The sequence below is a fragment of the Schistocerca americana genome, chromosome X (genome assembly GCF_021461395.2).
Source record: "Schistocerca americana isolate TAMUIC-IGC-003095 chromosome X, iqSchAmer2.1, whole genome shotgun sequence".
Classification (NCBI taxonomy): domain Eukaryota; kingdom Metazoa; phylum Arthropoda; class Insecta; order Orthoptera; family Acrididae; genus Schistocerca; species Schistocerca americana.
Genome location: NC_060130.1, coordinates 36,575,691 through 36,603,567, shown reverse-complemented (window position 1 = coordinate 36,603,567; position 27,877 = coordinate 36,575,691). Strand labels below are relative to the sequence as shown.

Sequence of the window (27,877 nt, the reverse complement as noted above, 5' to 3'; positions counted from 1 at the left end):
TTAAACAGAGTTTGAAAGACTTTTTGATAGATAACTCATCCTACTCAATAGATGAATATCTTAACAGTGGCTGTTAGGCCAGCTTAAATAAGAATGTCTGTTAGATTTCAGTTCTGAGAGCACTTTGCCATAACAGTCAAGATTATGTACTTTTTGTTTGATAAATTTATTAATAGTGCATAACAGTGTTTCAGTCTGACAGCGTATCAATTCTGAAAATATTAGCTGTTCCAGTTTGTATTGTATTCACCTAGTTTGACAATCTCCTGACAAATGATCAGGGTATTCAAATGTTTTATATTTTTTATGTTATACTTTCTGGCATGTTACTCACCCATGAGAATCGTCTCATGTTTTGGGTCTTGGAACAAAAGCTGAATCTAATCTAATCTAACCTACAAAATAATGGTTCTACAAGTCTGTTGTTATATTTGTATACCTCACTGATTCTGTTAAATTAATCTTTTTCTCTCTTTTTAGAGAATGTCTGAATTTATCTTAGCATGCCAAGCTGTTAACCTTCTTAACAATTTATGAAAATTAAACTACATACATCTCCAATCTTTTTCCCCACTCCAACGCACACATCTTTCGCTGAAGGTATTATTTTAACTATTACATGAAATTAAGAAGCTTTCTTGAAACTGTGCTGCCATTTGTGAAACAAAGTTAAAAGTGTTCTCAACATAAAAGGTCTTCACAAAAGGAGCATTTAGTATCTGTGCAGGTGGTAATACTGACAGCCATCATATAAATAAAGCCCAAATGGTAGAACATCCTGCTTTACACATACACGCAATGGCAGAAAAAAGGAAAAGAGCACACCTTTCATTCAAGCATTGAATATATAAACTGATGAGACAAAACACTATGACCTCCTGTTTGATAATGTGTTTGTCCACTGTTGGAACACAATACAGCAGTGATTTTGTGTGGGACAAGTTCAACAAATTTCAGGTATGTTCCCAGCATTATGTGAGGTATGTTCCCAGCATTATGCAGCACCGCATGTCTAAGCACAGGTCATGTAATTCCCATAAATTGCAGATCAGTGGTTTCTGGGTGCAGAACTGGTATCTGATAGCATCGCAGATGTATTCCATCAGATTCAGAAGGGGTGAATTTGATTCTGGCCTCGTGACACTGAAAGTCATATTGTTGAAACATGTCACCTTCATTAGGGACAGGGTGCGGACAGTGCACAATAATGTTCACACAGAACAAAGCTGTTATGGAGCCTTCAGTTACTACCACAGGACCCATAGAAGACCAGGTGAATGTCCTCCATAGCATAATATTGCTCCCACTGGCCTAAGTCTGTAGCAAAGTGCACATTTCAAGCACCAATTCACTCTGTTGACAGTGTATGTGCACAAAACCGTCAAGCAGGTGTAATGCGAAACTCGAATGATTCAAACCAGTTGACACATTTCTATTGATTCACTGCCCAATCTCAATGCTCCTGAGCCACAGAAATTGTAATTCAACTGTGTTGTCAACATGGGAACATACAGGGGTTGTCTGCAGCAGAGCCCTATGTTTAACAATGTGCAATGGATGGTGTGCTCTGAAATACTCGTGTTTCCACCAGCACTGTGTAGCTTCCTCAGCTGAATGTCATCTTTTTCAAAGGAACCATCCCAGAATTTGTCTTAAATCATTTAGGGAAATCAAGGAAAACCCAAATTTTGGTGGCCCGATGGGACTCGGGTCCGTTGTCCTCTCGAAGGCAAGTCCACTGTTTGACCACTGTGGTGGCATGACCTAGTCTTAATTAAGCCAGAAAATCTTGGGAAATGCTGACAGATTTAAGATATAACAATTTAAAACAATCCTTTCATGAATTTCACTACAATTTTCTGCTCTTTTGAAAAACAATTTCTTTTGACTGTTTTGATGTTGTTTAGTATGTTTAAATAATGATGGCAGTCTCTATAAAAGGGCAGTTCGGCTTTTAAGTTTAGTTATACTGTTTTAAACTACATCCTTCACCTATTGGTCCACCCAGAAGTGCTATAGGATGTAACTTGAAGACTATGGTGAGGTGGTGGGGGACAGTCATGTGTTGAGGAGGAGGTGCTGCCAGAAATGAAGTGTGTGAGGTGAAGTTATTGACACTGCATACAGGGAGAATAAAAATACTCTATTCCATATTCATTCACAATCTACGTCTGCCCCCATATGGTTTTACTTTTCTCCAATAAGAAAAAAGAAATTGTCAGTAACTGTCTCTATAAGGTCTTAAAAGGAAACAAACAATAGAAAATCTAGGCTGGAATAATGACCATATTATAAAAAAATACATTGCTATTCACTGTACACAGGAAATGTTAGGTCACAGACAAGCACAACAAAAAGACTACTAAACACATAAGCTTTCGATCAGAAAGTCTTCTTCGTAAGTGGACAAGACACACACACACACACACACACACACACACACACACACACACACATATGACTGTTGTTTCTCCCATGATGCGCAGTTGCTCCCAGTCTGGCCCTAGCAGCCAGAGACCGTGGTCATGTATGTGTGATCTGCATTTGCGCGCATGTGTGTGTGTGTGTGTGTGTGTGTGTGTGTGTGTGTGTGTGTGTGTGTGTGTGTGTGCGTGTGTGTGTGGGAAGGGGGGGGGGGGGGGGGGGGGGGGGAGGTTTGCACCAAAAGCTTACGTGTTTAATGGGTGGTGTATTTTTTTTTTTTTCCCCCTGCCTGCAACACAACATCTACACTATACAGTGAGTGCCAATCTATCCTTTTCATAATACTGTCGTTACCACCTTGCCAAGAGGCATATTGTGGAGTAATCCGAAGGGCTCTACTAATTTGTACAAGAGGAAGGAGAGCACAATCTCAATGTAAGTTTTTAGAAAACTGGTATGTGCATTACTTCTGCAAACCTTTCAGAAAGGACACAGTATGCACTTCATCCAGCAAGATGAGTAATAAACAATATTAGCAATACTGCATCAAACTTGTTCACTTTCATCTTTGGATTAAACATTTGATTTCAGAGAGTACAGAATTTGACAGAATCAAATTTTGGGGATATGTGGAACTGGGACAACGGCATATTTTTTACCCATTCAACAAACTAAGCACTGCTGATTGCTACTTTTATTGTGTCTGCTGCTGCAATGCATATATGAAACTGTAAGTGCAGCATCTATGATGGAATAAAATGTTATACAAATGAAACAAACAGGCACAGTGAAATAGAGTAGTATGGCTCATCATTTCGGTCTCACAGATTAGCAGGTGTTGACTTGAAAGATAATACTTAAGAAGTTGAATCCAAAGGAGAGGATGTACCATATTTACTCAAATGTAAGCCGCATTTTTTCTGGTTTTTGTAATCCAAAAAACCGCCTGCGGCTTAGAATCGAGTGCAAAGCAAGTGGAAGTTCTGAAAAATGTCGGTAGGTGCTGCCACAACTAACTTTTGCCGTCGAATATATGTAGCGCTACACAGGCATGCTTCGTAGGCACAAAGATAAATACTGGCGCCAAAACCTCTGCGTCAGTAAATAAATTAAAAAAAAAGGTGGAAGACGATTTTCATACATTATCCAACGAAGTAAATATAAATTCCGTATTGTTCATCTTCGAATGTAGCAGAACTTCAATGTATTACGAAAATCCGACTGGCAAGACTGTTTCGGATGTTTGTCAATATGGCCAACTCTATGTTCTGAATTTTTTCCTACCTGTGAGAAGAGATGGTTGCTTATAGGAACCTGATGAAATGTGAATCACATGCAGTATTCTCTTCATCATAAGAGTAATACGAATATAAACATGTTGCCACGTATTCTTTCGTGTTTGCTGCTATCTTATTTAAATCCTGTCTGCCTAATAAACTACGAAACTAGAGTGAGACAACAGCAAATGTGGAAGAATATACGTATCGTGTCATGTTTATATTCATATTATTCTTATGCCTAATAGTGATACAGTCAGAACTGAAGCACGGCAACTGACTAGATTTTTAAATCTAAGATGACTCTAATTTCTGTGCAGAATTTGATGTACTAAAGAAGCGGCCGCAAAGATTTTCAAACGGAGATAAATTTTCGCCTAACTCTCGTTCAGAACATGTTCTATCATATGCAGTCTATTATTTGGTTCTTGTTGATCATTATTTAAGAAAGCAGCAGTGTAAGTAACAACAAATAGTCTCTTGCCATTGTTTCGCTAATGAGATGATTTCTCTCTCTTTTTTTTTTTTTTTTTAATTGTAGGCGGTGGTAGCGTGCATAAAAGCAAGCCATGCCGCGAGCGACGACAGGCCGCAAACACGCACTATCAGAATGCGACAAACAATGCATGACACAGTACAGTAATGTATTTTCAGCTTAGAGTGACATAAACGCCTATAACAAGGAAAACGGCACTTATCAGATCAAAGCAAAATAAGCAATTGATTCAAACCAGACGAAGCACGTGAAAAAGGAAGGGTACCAGTATAAATACGGATGGAGGGCCTGACGCATAGCAAAGGCTACCTGGTAAAGCTTAAGTGCTAAGCTTACGACTTGAACCAAACTACTGTAGCTGTATCGTCATTCATTCGACCTAAATTGTGTCTCATATTACAATGGACCGACTTTGTTTCGATTTGGAGGTGCGGCCTAAAACTTTTCTCTCCCCTTGAACTTCGAGTCTCAAATTTCAGGTGCGGCTTAGATTCGGGAATTTTTTTTTTTCCTTCCTTTATTTCGAGTCTCATTTTTCAGGTTTGAGTGCAGCTTAGATTTGAGTAAATACGGTAGGTGGTATTTCACCTAATTCTGACTATGAAATAAAACAAAGTACGGCAGGGAGCTCTGACGAATCAAAGAGCAGCGATGAAGATTCTGATGAATAGTAAAGTATGAGTTAAGAAATAAGATGCTACTGAGATCGTAAATCTTTGTTGTGTTGATGAATCTGTTAACAAACATATTCAAAAATGCACTGAAACATTGGCACATGTAGTGTTGGGAGGTGATAAACTGTCATTACGGTTAGAGGAGCTACGTATTTCTTGCTGTTCTACTCCTACATGACACTGTATCTGAAGGTACAGAATGAATCTTCACTGGCTAGAGAAATGGGTAACACAATTTTACAAGTCTCTGCTGTCATGTAATCTCTTCAGGGAAATCATGACTGTACTAAGATTCGGTTTGTGGTTGACAAGGTCAGAGTCATTAAGAAATGCAAGGCAGCTACCATGTCAGTCCTAGAAGAGAGAGACGTAGCAAACTGTCAAAGCATGTACATTCCCGGTCCATATGTTTGTGGTGATGTAATAACCAAGTAATACTGAAGTGTGATCCAAGTCGCACAAATATGGCTTTAATAATAACCTCCGAACAATATGCCTCTAAGGACTCAACAAGACACAGAACACTGATGTGCACATTACAAACTAGAATCACACAGAGAATCAGTCAGCACTGTTCCACACTAATACATGTGCGAGTCACCAGCAGATGGCATGGCAGCGACCGCGCCACACGCTTGGCTCCCAGAGACAGAATCCAGCAGCCAGCCTGCAATGATCAGTGGGTGACCAATTTAAAGACGCATGTACGGCAACACCACTCTCGGTGCACTCACACTGACATGTACTAGTAGCACGATACAGCAGTGATGAGCAGTAGTACCCCTCCTGTCTTGCGCGCCTTTTATCTGTCTCTACAATTTACTTTCCTAGACCCACACAAATGCCTGATCCTCCTAATTCAATTTGCTCTGCAGACTATTTAAAATTCACAAAGAAAAAGGAGCCAAAATTGCACTTTGTGTGCCAGTTACTTTCCAATACATTGCCACCAGCTGATCTTATTTAAGAATACTCAACTTTCGTAGCCATACTTACAGCACATCCTTTGCTTCCTGGCCTAAATCCAAGTTAACTACCAGCCCCCCTGCCCCCCCCCCCCCCACAAACACACGCCCCTGCCCCCCTCCCTCCCCCCCCCTCTCCCCCCTTCCCAATCAGGTAGTTGTGTGCTGTTATCTCACGTCACACCCTAGTCTATGAGTGCCCAGCTGTCTGTCGCCTGACCCCTCTACCAGCACCCCTAGCTAGCCCACAGATGGCTCCCCACTCTCCCACGAGCCACTAAATGCTGCCCTCCAAACCCCTCCCATCTCTCTCCATCCCTCACATTGCCTCAACCCACCCCATCCTACCCCACTCTAAAGCCCCACCTCACTCCAGAACACTCACCATGGGCCAGTAAAGAGCTGGCAGTTGAGAGACCACAACATAAGGAGACATGCATGCGCATGTGAGTGAGTGTGTGTGTGTGTGTGTGTGTGTGTGTGTGTGTGTGTGTGTGTGTGTGTGTGTGCACGCACGCGCATGTTTTCCCTACAGCTAGAAAAAGAAAGTGCATTCACGCACGCGCATGTTTTCCCTACAGCTAGAAAAAGAAAGTGCATTCTGGAAGCTCGCCAAGCAACGTACCTTTTAGCTTGGAAGGTAGAAGACGAGGTACTGGTGGAAGTAAAGCTGTGAGTATGGGTCGTGAGTCATGCATGGATAGCTCAGATGGTAGAGCACTTGCCCACAAAAGGCAAAGGTCCCAAGTTTGACTCTTAGTCCGGCACACACTATTAATCTGCCACGAAGTTTCATATCAGTGCACACTCCACTGCACAGTGAAAATCTCATTCTACAAACCTATTGTTCGTGTGCCTATCAATGAGACAGTGCTTCAGCCTTTTGGTGAGCCATCTGCTTTATTCCTAAATAATTCGTAATTTTCAACAGAAACTTTCCGTACGTTATTATTGCATCCTACATTACAATATGCAATTTCCACAATATGTGGTCATCTGTGAATATAATGGGGGTAACAACTGTAGGAGACCAAAAACTGACTGCAGTAAGCAAGTTCAAGTTATTGTACGCTGTAGTAGTTACGCAGAGGTGAAGAGGGTCACACAGGATAGGCTAGCATGGGCAACTCCATGAAACCAATCTTCAGATGGAAGATCACAACAATAAAAACATTTGATTCAGCATACACCAGACTCCAAACAGCGTACACAACCTGTATGCTCAGAAACACAGAAAATCATATTGGTTCCATCAGCAGGAAACTTCAACCCGTAATTGTTATGGAACACTGCGGCGACTTTGTTCATTAATAAAACCCAAAACTGGGGAGTAATAAGAGAGTATTGTTGTAACTTCTTATCAACCTCGTTACCAAAATACATATTAAGAAGACTGGTAAATTGTTATTTTAAAGGGGTCACTCCAAAGCGCCACGAAAGTATTTGAGCAATGTATAAAATTAGAGAATCGGTGCACAATATTGAAAGTCTATCTACATTATCTATATCTGCATGACTAGTCTGTAATTCACAATTAAATGCTGGCAGAGGGTTCAGAGAACCACCCTCAACCTATTTATCTACCATTCCACTCCCCTACAGCATTTGAGGAAAAACAAACACTTCAATATTTCCGTACAAGCTCTGATTTCTCTTATTTCATTACAATGATCATTTCTCCCTATGTAAGAGGGCTCTAACAAAATATTTTCACATTCAGAGGAGAAAGTTGATGATTGAAATTTTAAGAACCTGCTCCAGCAAAATGCTTTTGCTTTAATGACTGCCACCCCAATTCACATGTGATATCTGTGGCATGCACTTTCCTGTTTCCCAATAATACAAAATGAGCTGCCTTTCTTTGAACTTTTAAATGATGTCCTCTGTCAGTCCTATCTGGTAAGGATCCCACACCATGCAGAATACTCCAAAAGAGGACAGACAAGTATAGTTGTAGATAGTCTCTTTAGTAATCCTAATCTTCTAAATGTTTTACTATTAAATCACAGTCTTTTGTTTGCTTTGCCACCGCATTATCTATGTGAGCATTCCAATTTAAGTTATTTGTAAATGTAATTCCTAAGTATTCAGTAGACTTCACAGCCTTTAGATCTGTGTGAATTATCATGTAAACAAAATTTAGTAGATGCCTTTTACTACTCGTGCAGATGACATAAAAATTTTTATTATTTAAGGTCAGTTACCACTTTTTGCATCATATGGATAGGTAGCCTAAATCATTTTGCAGTTCATTTTGATCATCTGATCACTTTACAAGACAGTAAATGATTTGCGAGACTGTAAATGATAGCATCATCTAAGAGGACTGCTCAGATTCTCTCTTAAATTGTTAATGTAGATCGGCAACAGCAGGTGGTCTATAACACTTCCTTGAGGAATGTCAGATATCACTTCTTTTTTACTTGACGATTTTCCATCAATTACTATGAACTGTGACCTTTCTGACAGGAAACCACACATCCAGTTGTACAACTCAGACAATACTCCATAGGCACACAATATGATTAGAAAATGCTTGTGAGGAACTGTTTCAAAAAGTCTTCTGGAAATCTACAAATATGGAATCAATTTCAGATCCCCAGTCGACAGCACTTATTACTTTGTGTGACTAAAGAGCTAGCTGTGTTTTAAAAGGTCGATATTTCTGAATCTATCTTAGCTATTTATCAATGAATCATTACCTTTGAGATAATTCATAATATTCAAACACAATATATGTTCCAAAATCCTAATGCAAATCAACATTAGTGATATGAGTCTGTTATTTAGTAGATTACTCCTCTTTTCTTTCTTGAGCATTGGTGTGACCTGAGCAACTTTTCAGTCTCTAGGTATGGATCTTTATCAAATGAGTGGCTATATATGATTTCTAATGGAGCTATTGTATCAACATTCTCTGAAAGAAACATAAATTGTTTATGACACTGAGGAGAGCTACTACTAAGTTACTCACAGTTGCAGTTGTTCTTGATTTGAATACTGCAATATTTACTTTGTTGTCTTTGGTGAAGAAATTTCAGAAATCCGTGTTTAGTAACTCTGCTTTAGTAGCACTGTCATCAGTAACATTACCACAGCTATTGCGCAGTGAAGGTATTGGTTGTGTCTTGCCATTGGTGTACTATACATTCAACCAGAAACTCTTTGGATTTTCTTCCAGATTTCAAAACGAAGTTTCACTATGGGAATTATTAAACACATCTTCCACTGAAACCCACCCTAAGTTTCGAGCTTCAGTAAAACATCGCTAATCTTGGAGATTTTGCATTCTTTTAAATTTTGACATGCTTTTTTTCATTGCTTCTGCAGCTGAGTTTTGACATATTTTGTGCACCACCCTTTTAATTTATTTGGTATCCATTCAATTTATTTGGTATATATCTCTTAATTGATGTCGATACTATTTCTCTGAATTTAAACCATCTCTGGTCTACACTTACATAGTCAGACTTGAAGGAGTAGAGACTTAGTAGAGACCGTCACCTTGGAAGGCATCAAGTTAATTTTTATCTGCTTTCTCATTAAATGCCCTATTGTGTACGGCTGAAAATTAATAGAGATAAGGCAAACAGAATGTGCAAAGTAAGTGGAAATTACTCGTCTCTTCCCCGATTACAGTGCAATAGAAGATACTACAAGATGTTGACAGATTGCCGTATCTCGGTAGCTTTATATGTAATAATGAGGTCACAGATGCAGAAATCACCAGCAGAACTGGAAAATCAGTCCATATGGCAATTAGGTCTGTAATATGTCAACAAAGCTTTGAGTGTACTCCTTTATTGTTTATATTTGTGAGACTTGGAAAATGTCAGTAAAATCAGCACACAGTCTCCATATTTTTCACCAACAATGCTAGAGATGAATTCTGAAGATGTTAACCCAACCAAGTTACAAATGATGTAGTGCTGAGAATACGAGGTCTACACAGCCTGCACAAAATTATTGTTGAAAGAAGACTGAAGATTGCAGGTTATGTTCTACACATGTAAGGTGGAAGAATCCCAAAATCAACACTGTTGTGGAAATCAATGGACAGATACAGATGTACAGGAAGACCTTTTAACACCTGGAACTTTTGCAATGAATCTTCAATGCATGGACACAAACTTGGAGGAAGGTGAGAACTTGGCAGCTGATCGAGTGAACTAGTGGAAACCAGTTCCTTGTATGGTACACAGCAAATCTGAGTAAGTTAGTAAGTAAGTAAGTAAAGTAAGTACAACTGGGGATTTTGCAAAACTGTTGGATGATCGATATTATTGTCTAGATTTGACACTGTTGGACTTCTACCTTTTCCTTGATGTGTATTCTTCAAATTGTGAGTTTTATGAGAAAGCTGATAGGTACTTACCAATCAACCTTCCCTCACACGAACTGACATTGTCTCTTTATAAATTCTACTGTGCTAACAATTATCTACTGAGAATCCTCGACTAGGTCTCCACAGCTCAAATGAGCCAGTTTCTTTTAAATTTCTGTCTTTGGCTATAATTGTCTTCCAAGTATGGTGACACAACATCCTGTCATGAAACTTTTGCCTTTACATTTGTTTACTTTTCTGGACACTGCCTTTTTCTGCACTGTGCACCAAATACACTATGTGAGTAACGCCCAAGCTCCAACAACCAATCGTGAACTGTAAACAGTTGTACACTCTACCAGGGCACATAACAAACAATTAACATTTGTGTTTTAGTGTTCTAAGCTGTGAGGTCATCAGCGGACAAATAATTTAGTACCTATTCCTAGGCAGCTGGAGTGGCCGTGCGGTTCTAGGCGCTACAGTCTGGAACCGAGTGACCGCTACGTTCGCAGGTTCGAATCCTGCCTCGGGCATGGATGTGTGTGATGTCCTTAGGTTAGTTAGGTTTAATTAGTTCTAAGTTCTAGGCGACTGATGACCTCAGAAGTTAAGTTGCATAGTGCTCAGAGCCATTTGAACCTATTCCTGACGTGCAGTTGTTTGGAACAACGACTGACATGATCCAAAATATTACTTTCTTTTATTATAGCTTCACTTTTATTTTGTCTAATGATTACTAATTTCAGTATCAAATTCCATCATCAAGCCACTATATGATCAGAAAGCATAGTGTATCATTAAAATATTGTTTAATAAACAGATTACCATTATATCATCATTCCTTAAAGTAATGTCCAAACTGGAAGGACAGATGATTAATTTTGAGTATATACAAAAGTCAGAGTACTGAACCGGATATGAAAGAAGGAAAACCAGAAGGGCAGTGAGAGACGGGTGCCTTCTATCACCTTACTTCCTTAATATGTTCATCAAGGAAGTAATAACAACAACAAAGAAAAGATGACAAGAATCAAAAGGTAATTTCTGGAATACTCCAAGGAAATGTGATAGGGCCATTACATTTACAATGTATATAAATGATCCAGTAGAAAGTGTCAGAGGCTCCTTAATATTGTTCACAGGTATTACACTTGTCCATAAGAAAGTGTCAACAACAGAAGACAGTATCAATTTGCACAATGACCTGCAAAGGATTGGTGAATGATGCAGGCTCTGGCAGTTGACCCTGCACATAAATAAATGTAACATATCACACACACACACACACACACACACACACACACACACACACACAGGAAAAGAAATCCAATACTGTACAACTACACTATTAATGACAAATTGCTGGAAACAGAATCTACCATAAAATATCTAGAAGTAACTATTCAGAGCAACCTTAAAGTGGAATGATCACACAAAACAGCAATAGAAAAGCAGATGCCAGACTAACATCCACAGGAAGAATCTTAAGTGAATGTAAATTACCCCTGTGTCCTTACCCAGTACGACTGACAGAAGAGAGAAAGAAGATCCAATGAACTGCGGAGTGTTTTGTCACAGGATCATTTAGTCACTGTGAGATCATTACAGAGATGCTCAGCAACTCCAGTGGTAGATGCCATAAGAGAGCAGTTGTGCATCACGGAAAGATTTACTACCCATGTTTCGAGAGAGTAGTTTCCGAGAAGAGTCTGACAACATAATAGTTTCTCTCATATACAATTCACGAAATGATCACGAGAAGAAAATTTGAGAAGTTAGAGATAATACAGAAGCGTACTGACAGTCATTCTTCCCAAACACTGTTCACAAGTGGAACAAGGCAGAGGGGGTCAGTTGGTGGCATGAGACGTACCCCCTGTCACACACAGTTAGGTGGTTTTTGGAGCACGATGTCGATATGGAGACTTAATTGCATGCATATACACTGCAGATTGACGACATCACAATAGTAAATCAGAGTAGGAACTAAATAAAATGTTTCAGGCCTTAAATCAAGAAATGGTAAAACTAAAGCTAAAAATGAATACAAAGAAGACAAAAGTTATGGCTACAGACAAGAAAGGAGGTGGAGGCAGGACTGACGCAAGAACAGGCAATGAGCAACTCAAGAAAGGAACTGAAATTCACTATCTCAGTAGCATTTTGCAAGAAAACAATCAATATTTCAAGGCATTCAAGAAAAGAATAGCACAGGTGAAGAGTTCCTTCCAAAATAAGAAGAAGCTGCAACTGAATAAACATATCAGCTCCCACATTAAGAAAATATTTGTAAAGACCTTTGTGTGGAGTGTTCTGACACACAGATGCAAAATCTGTACATTAGAAAAGCCAAAGGAAGCTCACCTCAAACCTGCTGAAATGTGGTTCTGGAGGAGAAGTACAAGAACTAGTTGCATTGACAGAAAAATTAAAGGAAATAGGAGAGAAGAAGGAACCACTGAAAGTTATAGGCCAGAGCAAAGCAAAATACACTGGACACTTAACTGGAGATGATAATCTTTTAAAAAACATTTCTGAAGGCAAGATCATAGGTAAGAAAACAAGGGGATGACTGAGAACATCCTACTTAAACAATATGATCAATGAATGGGATTTTCTTCACACATGGAGATGAAAACAACTGCTGAAGAGAGGAAGCTGTGGCTGCAGAGACAAGGTTTAACCTTTTGGAAGAGTAAGGACCAACTAATACAAAATATGATTCTGCATGGCAGCTACATACGGAATAAATGACAACTTCTTGTGTGCATTCATCAAGTCACTTACCCCAGTAGGTGTCTTATCTACTAAAAGTAAAGGTCACTGTTGTGCTTTCAATAGATGTGAACTGCACCCTGAAAATGGTATGTCTAGTTTGCAGTTGTATAGAAGCTTTTTATTTTGCAAAATGGTTCAAATGGCTCTAAGCACTATGGGACTTAACATCTGAGGTCATCAGTCCCCCAGACATAGAAGTACTTAAACCTAACTAACCTAAGGACATCCCTGCCTGAGGCAGGATTCGAACCTGCGACCGTAGCAGCAGCAGCATGGTTCTGGACTGAAGTGCCTAGAACCGCTCGGCCACAGTGGTCAACTTTTATTTTGCAAAGAAATTTTTGATAATAAGATGAACTGATGCTGGTACTCGCTACTGAAACCAGTAGTACTTAGACACAACAAAAGTGTGACTACAGAATTAAGAATAATTTTTCCAAACAATTGAGTATTTTTTTCAAAACAACACCACAATAGAGGAAACTTATTTTAAACTAAAGACACAAAAGAAAAAAAGAGAAACTGTAAAGATCTTGAGTCTCATAAGACTCTCTTGGGAGGAAAATATAAGATATTTAATTGGTAAACTTGCAAGGCATACTTTTTTATGTTGTATAAACTACGAAACTGTTAGCATCTTCAGCTAAAATTTACTTCTTCTGTCTTAATATACCTTCCTTCACTTTCAGCTGCAGTGTGGAGACAGGGGTGAGGGTGGGAGCGGGGATGGAGTCGAGGGTGAGGGCGTACTGCTTTAAAATGGTGATTCTTGTATTGATATTCTTAACAACAGATTTATATCTCTTGCTTATGAAAGCCTGCATGCGATGACAGCTGCACTAGTAATACCTTCACAGGGTCGTATTCAAGTTGCAAGGCTAGATCTATGCCAGCCATGGCATGCTCCCAGCCTTTCCTCCTCGTGATCTGGTTGTAGCATTGGGACTGCAGGGTGTCTAAGCAGATGTTCAGACCGTCAAGCCCTGCCCTCTGCAAGGCAACCAGCTGTCTTGTCAATATGAGGCCATTGGTTGTCATTAAGACACTTTCGAGATCTTTTATTTTCTTCAGGGCACCTGTGAAACAGCAAATTATTCTAAACAAACTGAAACAAATAATTTGTAACATTTCTGCTGCATATGAAACAAAACTCCAGTTGATAAATTGAAAATACAAATTCCTTAAAAGTTAACTGTACATTTGCCCTAATACAAAGAGATAAGAAGGGTTAATAAACTGAATTGAAGAATGCAAGTTAAGATAGCAATGAAAAAATAATTAGAGGCATAAGATCACCTACTGCAACAGAGAAATGGGAATCAATATGAACCATTACCACTACTGTCAACTGATTCCATGTCTCCATGCACACTGTATAAACCACTGTGGGTTTGTCCGACAAAGTACATTGTTGTACCACACATTATGGTTTTTCCCCATTCAGTGCTCATGCGGAGTGTGGGAAGAATGATTCTTTAAATGGTTCTGTGCATGCTGTAATTAATCTTGCCTTCATGGTCCCTATAGGAGTGATACATATGTGGTTATTGTATAATCCCTAAATACCTCGCTTAATACATGTTCCTGAAATTTCATAAGTTGGGTTTTGTCATATATTTGGCGTCTATCTTCACTTGTCTGGCATTTCCAATTTTTAGTAGCTTCTTGATGCTCTCCCATGCATCAAATAAATCTATGATCAATCATGCTACACTATTTTGTATACATTCAATGTCTGCCATTAGCCTTATTTGTTATGGGTCATACTTAAGCAATATTCTAGAATGGGCCACACAAGTATTTTGTAAGCAATGTCCTCTATCGACTGATTGCATTTTCCAGTATCTTACCAACGAATTGAAGTCTGCATTCTGCTTTGCCTACAAGTGAGTCTATGTCACCATTTCATTTCATCCAGATATTTGTATGAGTTGACCAATTAAAACTGTGATTATTTGATAATGTAGTCATACAATACTGTCTTTTATTTGTTTTGTGATGTGCTCCAATTTACATTTCTGAAAACTTAAACTCAGTTGCCCATCTTTGGACCAATTTGAAATGTTATGATCTGACTCAAATTTGTACAGATCTTTTTCAGGCAATAATTCATTATAGACAACTCTATTATCCAGGAAAAGTATGAGGTTCCTTATAATATCGTCTTCCAGAACATTAAGGTACAACATTAATGTAATGGTATAAATTACTATAACTGTATAAATAAGTTTATAAGTGTGTAAAATACGTTGAACTATTTGTTACAACAAAACATTGTACTGGTATACTCAGCAAGATGTTAAATCAGCAGATAGCTATATTTTATGTTCAACATTTTGTGTACAGCATATATGCTGGAAAGGATTTATACCCAAATTAAATAAATCTGAAGAAATGGTAGTGTGTCTCTGGAAAAAAAATCCATAAAAACTCATACAGTCCAATTTGCTATTATGTCACTGTTACTGAAATATAATACAAAGTAACTGATTCGATGAACATTCTCAGAGTGCAATATGCCTCAGAGTGAAATGCACAGTAATGTCAACATTATTTTTCAAGGCTATGTTGTGAAAATGGATGACAGCAAACCGCACATTTTGTTCTCAATCTGAGGAAGCATTATGCACTGTAAAACACTGTACTGCTGTTCTACATAAAAGCTGTCTCATTGCCAACATCTTTCCCCTGCTGGCTGTTCTACACTTCTCATCACTGATTCAACACGTTGTAAGATATTTTATGCTGTATGACACCACAGTCCAATCTGGTAAGGATAGCATAAAAATAATATATGAATTTCAGTATTGAAACTGGAACAGCAGAACAGCTCTCATCACACTGGATATCAAATCGAGGTTGGATTACAGCCATGGGTACATTAATTCATGCTACTCAACTGTATGTCATATGTCGGAGTTCATCAACTGTAGTGGTTGGCGACTGGTGGCTGGCGACTGGTGGCATACCCATCTCTTGGCATCCTGTGTACAGACGTTCTCCACAGGTGACAGATTTGAAGAAAATGCTGGATATGGCAACAGTGGAACACTCTCTGTATCGAGGTAGCTCAGTACAGCTCAGGTGATGTGTAGTCTTGCATTATCTTGTTAAAAGATAACATCATGGAGCCCTTGAAAATACGGCACAGCGATAGGCCTTAACAAAACACAAATGCAATGGCTGCTGTCCAAATTACTGGCTATGAGAACCAGAGGTTGTGATATGTATCCAGTTGCACCCCATACCATCACATCACATGCTGGACCCGCATGGGAATGACAGGTACAATCTGGCCAGGTCTGTTGGCATCAGAGCCTCCACACACAAGTACATCAATTGTGACGATGTTACAGAACCGAGACTCATCTGATACGATGACACAGTGCCATTCCTGTGTCTGGCATTGTTGTTAGTTGCACCGCTGTCAGTTCACCTCTCTCTAGAGCTGCATTAAGGGCTTGACAGTCTGTGCTGCTCCAGATGCCATCACATTGTCTGTGTGGATACTTGTCTCACTGTATACAAGCCCACTTCCTGACTAAATGTACACAACTTCACTGCAGGATCACGTACGCATGAGCAAACACTTGTCTGCCCTCTCAGGTGCTAGTTGGGTGGCACTACTGAGGCCCTGCAAGGCATTTAGCATGGCCCTCCTGAACCTACCTATTCTATGTTCGCACAAAATGAGATTCTGAGCAATGCAAGCAGCAATATAGTGAAACAATAAACCAGAGCCTCAGCAGACCATGAGCCTGCCACTGCCAAATCTGGAATGCTGATAAACATTTCTCCTTCTTCCATTACGCTTAACACGGTCTTCGTGTAAACAATCAACACCGAAATAGAATTTCTGAATGAGAAACCTGCTCCATAAGCTTATCTTGCATACAGAATATGCATGGGAGTGCTGAAAAGTAATGCCTCTGAATTTTTTATTCTGTTCTCAATATCGGTCGAGGTATGACACGTCACACATATTACTTGGTCAGCTTTCCCACTTCACTGACTCGTGGCACACCCCCCTCCCGCAAACAGATGGAGTCGCAATAGGCAGCCCACTCTGACCAGAGATTGTGAATATATTTACGGTGCACTTCGAGGAAGAGGCCCTGATGTCATCCAAATGGAAATCCTTCTTCTTCTTCTTCTTCTTCTTCTTCTGTTATGTGGATAACACACTTGTCATCTGGCCTCATGGAAGAGACAAACTTCTTGACTTCTTTGTACATCTGAACTCCACACGCCACAAAATCAAATTCACTATGGAGACCAAAGAAGAAGGAAGACTACCATTCCTGCACATCATAGTCAGGAGAATAACGGACAGCACCCTGCGCCATAGCGTGTATCTGACTCTACAAAACACATAAACTCAGTTCTCCCTATGGCACTGTGAATAATTTCAATAACAAAAAGTGTGATGAATGTTGCAGCGTACATTTAATTTTCGACTTAGGCTTTGCATTCAAGATCAGTCTTACCTGAGAGTGCAACATTACATCTTTGGTTAATTTAATTATATGTTCATTAGATTTTGGTTATAAGGCACGTTTTGCTGCCTAATGTTTCATCTCCAAATGCTGGAAACAATCCATGGAGGAAGAGGAGTATGTAAGACATTGGTGGACCAGGTTGGAAGAATCTGTGAATTTCAATACTCTGTAGAAGAGCTCAATCATTTGAAAATAACTTTCAGACCTTGTGGCTATTCTAACAGATATACATAAGGCACTACATTCTAAAATATTTGCATCTTTCACTGAAAAACAAGCAACTAGAGGAAAAGTTCTCTTGCCATTTGTAAAAACAGTCGCAGATCGCGACCTCCGAGTGCTATGAAGAGAAGGTATTGACGCAGTGCTTAAACCAAACTGAAGACCACAACAGCAGCCATACTCAAGTAAATTGGTATGCAGTAGTTTCAGTGAATTTGACAATGATGTGGCTGCTTTCATGGTGGCCCAGTCATGTTGTGGGGATAGGGAATGCCAGTGACAGGGCTGGAATTGTAGGTGACAGATTGATTTTTGGCAAAGCCTTGTATCAATACCTCCTTAATTATTGAGCTGAAAAACTGTAAAAAACATTCATACAGTAAAATCACACAAAAAAATTTCCTATTTCTGCAGGTATTGTGCCTTCTGTTTCCTTTTCATTACAAAAACATACTGATTCAAATTTATAAAGTCACAACTATGTCGCTGTGATTTGTGTAACACACATTCTGGAACATGTTCCAGGAATGTCAAAAAACAGACAGCTTTAAATACTTACTCTAGCTCATTTTTCAAGACTTGCATGCCAACAACAACACCATCTATCCAATCTGTTTTTATTTCCCTTTCATGTAAAGATTTCTCCACAAAGGATATCATCTGCCATGTAGGCAGTGCAAGAGGAAATTCCACACTCACATTTGGGTAATCAAGTAGAGTCTGTGTCTTGTCAGAACCAAGTACAATCAACCCAATTTCATCTTTCCCACTGGTAAATATCTGGAAACATATTAAATGGTAAAAATAAGTTTTGTTTATAACAAGTTGTATACCAATAAAAACATCACACACAGATACTCTTTATAAAATTATTTAATTGGATAGATAAAAAATCTACTCGCCAAGCAGTGGCAGAACACACACATAAAAGACTGTTGTGATAGGCAAGCGTTTGGAGCCAGTGACTCCTTCTTCAGGCTAAAGGGTTGCAGGGGAAGCAAGAAGGGTGAAGGAAAAGGACTGGAGAGGTCTAAGAAAAGGGGTAGATTTTGGGAAAGTTACCCAGAACCGTGGGTCATGGGTGACTTACCGTACAGGATGAGAAGGAAAGACTAATTGTTGGGGACTGCATCGGGCAAGATTCGGAAACCTGAGAGCATAAAGGTGGAAGACAGGGTAATATGCAAGACAGAGATTACTACTAAAACTGTACATGAGTTAATAAGAGTGAGAAGCTAAGCATATTGTATACAACAGCTGCGGGACGGGGTAGTGAAAATAGATGGGAAAGACAATGAAAGATGTAGAAAGCTAAAACAGAGTGAAGCAAAGAGTAATTACAGTGAAGAAAGGCTGAGACAGCAGAAATTAACGTAAATTAAGGCGAGGTGGGTGGTGAGGACAAGTTGTAGTGCTAGTTCCCACTTCCGGAGTTCTGAGAAACTGGTGTCTGGCGGAAGAATCCAGGTGGCATGTGTGGTGAAACAAGTGTCGAGGTCACGTATGCCATGTTGTAGAGCATGCCCTGCAACAGGATATTGTGAGTTTCCAGTATATACACTATGCCTATGCCCATTTATCATAACTAATAATTTGGTGGTAGTCATGCAGATGTAGAAAGCTGAACAGTGTTTACATAATAGCTGGTATATGACATGTGTCGTTTCTATTTTTCGCCTGATCCGCAGTTCTGGGTGACTTTCCCAAAATCTACACCTTTTCCTGGAACTCTCCAGGCCTTTTCCTTTACCCTTCTTTCTTCCCCTTCAATGCTTCTGTCTGGAGGAGCCACTGGCTCCGAAAGCTTGCCAATCACAACAGTCTTTTATGTGTATGTTCTGCTGCCACTTGGTGAGTAGATTTTTTATCTATTCAATTAAATAATTTTATCAATAATTTATTGTTTTTGTTGTTATAGTTACTCTTTATAACCTACTTAAAATACATCACGTACCCTCCTCTCCACAATTCTTCGAACACATAGTTTTGCCTTTTGTAAAAAATCACTGCGTTTCTGTATAACATACTTGGAATCAAAGTGTCCAACATCTATTACAATCATAAACAGAAGAAAGAAAGTCATTGTATTTATTGGCAGTATTACGCAATCAAATATTTTGAAAGAGTTCCAGTGGTATAAATTTACAAAATCTTACAAATAAATATATACGTTTATTCTTTAAATCAATTCTTAGCAATAACATAATAGTATAAATTGCAGAATCAATATAGCCAATTTTAATGTAATGACTGCAATACAAATACAAAATAACAGCGGTAAGTTATAACAAATGAGAGAGAGAGAGAGAGAGAGAGGCATTTAGACAATGTTTCATTACAGTGTGAAACTTATTAGAATTAAAATGAAGCCATAGTGAATCATTACATTCCAAAAATAATAATTATTGTGCTCTTTCACCCCAAAATACTACCTTCATTAGGTAATATATACTTTTAATTTCAGAAATTTTTACAACAGCTCTGGACTTCACTGCCTCGATGAATTTATTACATGTGTCAATGAATGAGGGTTGATAACACTGCTTTAGTCATTCAATTGTTCATCATGTGATATTCACAATGTTCTTAATAACTTCTTATGTAAAGTTCTATCATGAAAAAGATAATCTACGTAAGTTTTAAAAGTCGCGAATCTTTAAACAACAACTTGATAATGGGTATATCAGTATTTTGTATACATTCTAGCATTGCTAGATTTACTTTTAAATTTTAAAGTATATGAGCAGATTGGCAACTTTCCATCCAGAAAATTTGCTGTTGGCAAGACCTCACTACAAAGAAAAATGGTCTTTCCGGAGTCAAATGCTAAAGAATTCATAAATACCAGCAGTGTAAGTGATACAAACAGGTATTAAGCAACGGTCATAAATATCGTTCTGCTAGACGAGAAAAAAAGTAGGTAGATGAAAGAGTAAATTGGGTGCAAGGATTGAACATAAACTCACCCAAATTACAAAGGATCTTTCTTTTTTTTTTAAAAAAAAAAAAAAGAGGTTCACTGCTCAAGAATTGAGAACTGCCCCCACTTCCTTTCTTTTACAGGCTTGCTTTCACTTCTCAGATGAGACCATGTCCCCCATATAAGAAGAAAGTAGCCAATATGTAAAGAGAATTACACTTAAAGAGTTTTCTAGAATGAGACTTTCACTCTGCAGCATAGCGTGCACTGATATGAAACTTCCTGGCAGATTAAAACTGTGTGCTGGACCAAGGCTCAAACTTGGTGATCGTAACCCCAGACCTGTGTTGCCGTTTTCGGAGGTAAATCTCGTATCTGGAAAGAGGAGATGACAGTTAGGGTACTATGGGCGAGCAGCTGCCATCAATTTTTGATGGTGCAGAACCCACAATAGTGGAACTGTTGCCTAGTCCAAAGGCACCTGTTACCAGTCTTACCCCACAATAGTGTATCGAATCCAGACTTAATGTCGTAGCTGATAAAAAGTCATATGAGAGATTCCTGTAATCTAGGTGTGACTGCACCAATGCTGCATTCAGCCATACCAAACTAGTGTGGACCACACCGCGGTCGGTGTCGCTGAGGCATAGAAGAGCATTCAGGTGCGACCTACATGTCTGCTTTAGTTGACAAAGACGGGGAAGCCATGTCAACTAGGCATCAAAGACCGGTCCTAAAAAACACAATGGCAGAAATGCATAACGTAGGTCATGGCAGCCAAAAAATGGATGCTATGAGTGAAAGCGCAGGATTGTGCTTAGTGTATTGCTCCCTGCATTCTGCCTCCAGCAATAGCCATCGCGGACGAACAAAAAAGATGGGGACACCATATGTCATGCAGATGCCGCCAGATCATTGATAGCCACATAAAGGAGAGCGGCACTCAAAACAGAACCTTGTGCAAGCCCCTTCTCCTGCAGGGGGGGATGCTACAGGAGGCACCAACCTGTACCCAAAAAGTGTGACATGGAAGAAAGTTCTGGATAAAAATCATGAGTGGACCATGGAGGCCCCACTCCTTTAAGGTGGCAAGGACGTTATGGCACCATGTGGTATCATAAGATATATACGCAGATCAATCAAAACTGCAACAAGGAACTGATGCTGAGCAAAAGCTGTTCAGATAACACACTTCAAGTGGACTAAATTATCTTCAGTAGAGCGCCCTTGGCGAAAAGCACACTGGATCGAAGCCAAAAGATCCGGGGATTCAAGGGCACAATACAGCCTTCGCCTAACCATATGTTCAAGTAACTTGCAGGACACTGAGTAAACAATCTGGACGACAGCTGTCCGTTTGAAGAGGCAATTTATCTGATTTCAAAATTGGAATAACAGCATTTTCTCGCTACTGGGAAGAAAATTCTGCATTGCACCAGGGATGGTTAAAGAAAGGCCAGGTACACTGATGGAAAAATTTGCAACACCAAAAAATAATTAATGTAGAGTAATGAAATACCAGGAATATATTTGTTGAGACAACATATGTAAAGTGATTAATGTTGCAGGATCAGGGATCAATGTAAGTGTGAGATAAGCCACAGCAAATGTAAATGTAAATTCTGGTACGCTGTAGTACACGTGTCATGTGTCAGTTTGTGGAATGGAGTTCCATGCCTGTTGCACTTGGTTGGCCAATATAAGGACAGTTAATGATGTTTGTGGATGCGTTGAAGCTGTCATCAGATGATGTCCAATATGTGCTCGATTGGAGGTAGAGCTGGTTATCGAGCAAGCCAAGGCAATATGTTGACACACTATAGCATGTTGGCTTACAACAGCAGTATGTGAGCAAGTGTTATCCTGTAGGAAAACACCTCCAGGAATGCTGTTTGCGAATGGCAGCACAACAGGTCAAATAACCAGACATACATACAAATTTGCAGTCAGCGTTCGTGGGATTCATACAGACAGTTTTGTCAGTGGAAAAGTGAAAGCCATTGTCGATGCTCCAGGAGTAAAGACAATAAAGACATTGCTGAAGATGCCACTAAGTGAGACAGGTTCACAGAGAACTGCAATAGAAGGCAAAATCGTTAAAAAAAAGGGAGCCGGAGATGCCCAGTGGGAGACATGCCATTATAGGGTTAATGGCGATAGCAAAGAGAATGACACTCAGAATGGAACCCTGAGACACACCATTTTCCTGGATAAAGGTGTCCAACAAGGCAGACCCTTCATGCACCTCGAAAACTCGGTCTTTTAAAAATGTCTGAAGGAAACAGGGTAGGTGGTCACAGAAGCCCCACATGTGAAGAGTATGGAGGGTACTAGCTCTCTAGCAGGTGTCATAGGCCTTCTCCAAATCGAAAAACACGGCGACAGTCTGGGATTTCTGCAGAAAACCATTCATGACATGGGTGGGCAAAATAATGAGACGGTCAACTGCAGAATGCCGTGTTGAAAGCCACACTGTGCATTCATCAAAAATTGTGAGACTCGAGCCACCATATCATCCGGGCATGAATCATATGTCCCATCACCTTGCGAACACACTGGTAAGAGAGATGGAGTGGTAGCTAGAAGGAAGAGTGTGTGTGTGTGTGTGTGTGTGTGTGTGTTTTTGTGTGTGTGTGTGTGTGTGTGTGTGTGTGTGTGTGTGTGTGTCAGAGAGAGAGAGAGAGAGAGAGAGAGAGAGAGAGAGAGAGAGAGAGAGAGAGAGAGCTAATTTCGGCAAGAGCTGGATTTCCATCAATAAACTGAGTTGAAGTCTGCTGTTGTGGTCTTCATCCAACTACTGCTTTGGTGCATCTCACCAGCCTTTGTAAGCCTCTTCATCTCTGCATAGTATTTCAACCTAAATCCACTTAAAATGGTGAACCACCATTCAGAGAATAACTTTTTAACAACACAGTTTGACTTCTGTAAAGGCTTCTATACTGAGAATCCAACATAATATCTCACAAATTCAATTCCAGTAGAATTAAATAGTGAAAATTATCCCCTCTGTCATCTTGCCAAAGCCTTTGACTGTTTAGATTAAATACACTCCTGGAAATGGAAAAAAGAACACATTGACACCGGTGTGTCACACCCACCATACTTGCTCCGGACACTGCGAGAGGGCTGTACAAGCAATGATCACACGCACGGCACAGCGGACACACCAGGAACCGCGGTGTTGGCCGTCGAATGGCGCTAGCTGCGCAGCATTTGTACACCGCCGCCGTCAGTGTCAGCCAGTTTGCCGTGGCATACGGGGCTCCATCGCAGTCTTTAACACTGGTAGCATGCCGCGACAGCATGGACGTGAACCGTATGTGCAGTTGACGGACTTTGAGCGAGGGCGTATAGTGGGCATGCGGGAGGCCGGGTGGATGTACCGCCGAATTGCTCAACACGTGGGGCGTGAGGTCTCCACAGTACATCGATGTTGTCGCCAGTGGTAGGCGGAAGGTGCACGTGCCCGTCGACCTGGGACCAGACCACAGCGATGCACAGATGCACGCCAAGACCGTAGGATCCTACGCAGTGCCGTAGGGGACCGCACCGCCACTTCCCAGCAAATTAGGGACACTGTTGCTCCTGGGGTATCAGCGAGGACCATTCGCAAATATCTCCATGAAGCTGGGCTATGGTCCCACACACCGTTAGGCCGTCTTCCGCTCACGCCCCAACATCGTGCAGCCCGCCTCCAGTGGTGTCGCGACAGGCGTGAATGGAGGGACGAATGGAGATGCGTCGTCTTCAGCGATGAGAGTCGCTTCTGCCTTGGTGCCAATGATGGTCGTATGCGTGTTTGGCGCCGTGCAGGTGAGCGCCACAATCAGGACTGCATACGACCGAGGCACACAGGGCCAACACCCAGCATCATGGTGTGGGGAGCGATATCCTACACTGGCTGTACACCACTGGTGATCATTGAGGGGACACTGAATAGTGCACGGTACATCCAAACCGCCATCGAACCCATCGTTCTACCATTCCTAGACCGGCAAGGGAACTTGCTGTTCCAACAGGACAATGCACGTCCGCATGTATCCCGTGCCACCCAACGTGCTCTAGAAGGTGTAAGTCAACTACCCTGGCCAGCAAGATCTCCGGATCTGTCCCCCATTGAGCATGTTTGGGACTGGATGAAGCGTCGTCTCACGCGGTCTGCACGTACAGCACAAACGCTGGTCCAACTGAGGCGCCAGGTGGAAATGGCATGGCAAGCCGTTCCACAGGACTACATCCAGCATCTCTACGATCGTCTCCATGGGAGAATAGCAGCCTGCATTGCTGCGAAAGGTGGATATACACTGTACTAGTGCCGACATTGTGCATGCTCTGTTGCCTGTGTCTATGTGTCTGTGGTTCTGTCAGTGTGATCATGTGATGTATCTGACCCCAGGAATGTGTCAATAAAGTTTCCCCTTCCTGGGACAATTAATTCATGGTGTTCTTATTTCAATTTCCAGGAGTGTAATTTTGTGAGGGGAAGCTAAAATAGTATGGCATTAAAAGTCTTCCCCTTGCATGGATTGAGTTGTACTTTAACTACAGAAAATGGAAGGTCACATTAACAAATGATAAGACAGGAATAAGATTAAACTCAAAAAGGGAGAACATAAAATATGGTGTGGCACACAGTGTTTGCTGCCAAGTCCACAAAAATGATTTACTTGGGGCACTGGAGGGCTTTGGAAAAACTCTAATGTTTTGCACTGTCACAAACTTATTGATGCAAGATCTAAACTCATCCATACCAGAAACATCCAGGAGAATAACAGAACAGGCTTGTACTGATCCACAGGTACCAACTTAATGCCTAAAAACTTGTATTGTGCAGTTCTAAAGAAATAAAAGCGACTTACAGATATGAATATTAAAAGTAGGGATAAATGGGCAATTAGGCTCCCGTGTTCTAAGTTCCTGGGTATGCAGATACCACTCACGTGTGAGACCAACATGTGGGTCAGTTAACCGAGGAGCTAGTTCCGCCCATTTTGTGCTTAGAAATCTCTTACTGTATGAAACTGGACAAAGGATTGCTAACACACTTTCACTCAGTTTACTCATATGGCATAATCTTCTGAGGTACTTCAGCTAAGCAGAAAAAAATATTTTTTTCTACATCTTGAAAAAGCTTCTTCAGGGACCCATGGATTCTCACACTTACATGCCTGTAGAAGTTATATTCCCTAATGGTATCTGTGATTAATAACAAGAGTTAGTTTAAGATGAACTCAGCAATTCAGAACTGCAATACTAGAAGCAAAAATAATTTCCATATATAAAAACCTGAAATCAGGGTTGCCGCAAGTTTCTCCAAGTGAAATTCCCTGATATTTCTCTGATTCCACAGACACATTTTAGAATTTTTCCCCGACAAATTTTGAGGTCTCAAGGGGAGGTAAGGACATAAGTTGACAAAAGAATGTAAGGGCTTTGTATTTCTCCCCCATTTTGTTTTAGGGCGCAAAAACAACTAGGGTCATATGTGTCCATGCCAAAACTGTGAAACACAAAGATAAAGAGAGGAGTTAAAAATGATTACATGTCAACGTTTAATGACAGAAGAGAGGACAGCTATAAACAGGGACGTGGAGAAAGGTCTACGAACTACGCAATAGGGAAATTGAGGCCCAGAACTAAAAATTAAATGGCCTTCACCATATTGCTACAACTGATAAAAAGTAAAACACGGTCGACAGCCCACGCATTGTTCACTAAAACGGCCAATAACTCAGGTGGCAAACCCAAACGGGAATGTAAACGGTAAAAAAAAAGGGCATCCCCTCAGGAAACGGCAGACAGTTAAAAGTTGGGTGCAATGTGCACAAAGTAGTGGGGGAGCACCACTTAACAAATGGTGATGGCTAAAAAGGCAGTGCCCAATATGCAACCTAGTTAAAATGACCTCCTTGCCGCAGGAGGACTGAGAGGAGGTTGTCCAAGCCACTGGGAGAGGCTTAATAACCAAGAGCTTATTCCTATGAATGGAGGACCAGTGGCGATGCCAAAGTGACACCACCTCCTGACAGAAAGCTACAAGAGATCATCAGAGGGAATGCAAGAATTATTGGGCTGAAGTACGAGGAATGCAGCTTTGGCAGCAGTGTCAGCAACCTCTTGGACCGATATGACCTGGAACCCACATAAACATCACAGTGGCTCCATAAAAAGTGAGCAAGTGGAAGCTTTCCTGGAACCGGTTCATTAAGGGATGGACAGTCTACAGTGCACAGAGGCTTTGAAGGGAGCTGAGAGAGTCTGAGCAGTGACACAGTGAAAAGAGTATGTCAGCAGATGTACTCGATGATCTGATACAGGGTGAAGAGCTCTGCTGTAAATACTGAGCAATGTGCCAGAAGTCAGTACCAAAAAATGTTGGTTGACGTTGAAGGCACACCCGACCCCACGGTCAGTCAAAGAGCCATCAGTGTACACAAAGATACTATTGCAAAATTCCATGCATAGGTCGTGAAACTGAAGGCAATAGACCTAGCCTGGTGCAGTGTCTTTAGAAAGTGAATGAAGGTCAAGGTGAAGATGGACTGCCGCATGAAGCCAAGATGGTGAAGGGTTCACACCCATCGAAAAAGCTGCAGGGAGCATGAAGTGGGAGGACCAAGATAGTTTTGTATAAAGCAGGAGCCTCAGGAATTTTGTAGTTTCAATGAATGGAGGAGCAACAGGCCCAAGATGTAGAAATGGTGGGAGAAACCAGCTGTGCTGCCAGAAATTCATACAAATGTTTTTGTCAGTAGAAAAATGAAAGCCACTGTCGATGCTCCGTGAGTAAAGATGATCGAGACATTGCTGAAGACACCACTCAATGAGACAGGTTCATGGAGAGCAGCAGTAGATAGCAAAATTATCAACAAAAAGAGAGCCGGAGATGCCCAGCAGGAGACAGGCCATTGTAGTGTTAATGGCGACAGCAAAGACGACGACACTCAGGACAGAACCATGAGGTACACCATTTTCCTTGATAAAGGTGTCTGAGGAGGCAGACCCCATACGTACTTCGAAAACTCGTCTTTTAAAAGTTCCTCAAGGAGATGGGGCAGTTGGTCCCATGTGTAGAGAGTACAAACGATGCTAGTCCTCCAACAAATGTCGTAGGCTTTCTCCAAATTGAAAAACACAGCCAGTCTGGGATTTCCACAGAAAACCATTCATGCCGTGGGTAAACAAATTGGGTGATAGCCAGAAGGAAGTTGTTTGTCCTTACCGGGCTTAGGTGTGGGTATGACAGTTGCTTCACGACAGTGGCTGGAAAACATGCCCTCTGCCCAGGTCCGGTT

General features: G+C 40.7%; 1 protein-coding gene across 1 annotated transcript in view; it reads right to left on the bottom strand.

The window, feature by feature from the left end:
* The window catches only part of LOC124555028 (molybdenum cofactor biosynthesis protein 1-like), a 148,149-nt gene that overhangs the window by 46,665 nt on the left and 73,607 nt on the right, over positions 1–27,877 (bottom strand). The window contains exons 3-4 of the mRNA XM_047128783.1: positions 18,222–18,442; positions 13,791–14,046 (exon numbers count right to left, since the gene is read on the bottom strand). Coding sequence (XP_046984739.1) covers positions 13,791–14,046; positions 18,222–18,442 — 477 coding nt within the window. The remainder of the gene's footprint in view (positions 1–13,790; positions 14,047–18,221; positions 18,443–27,877) is intronic.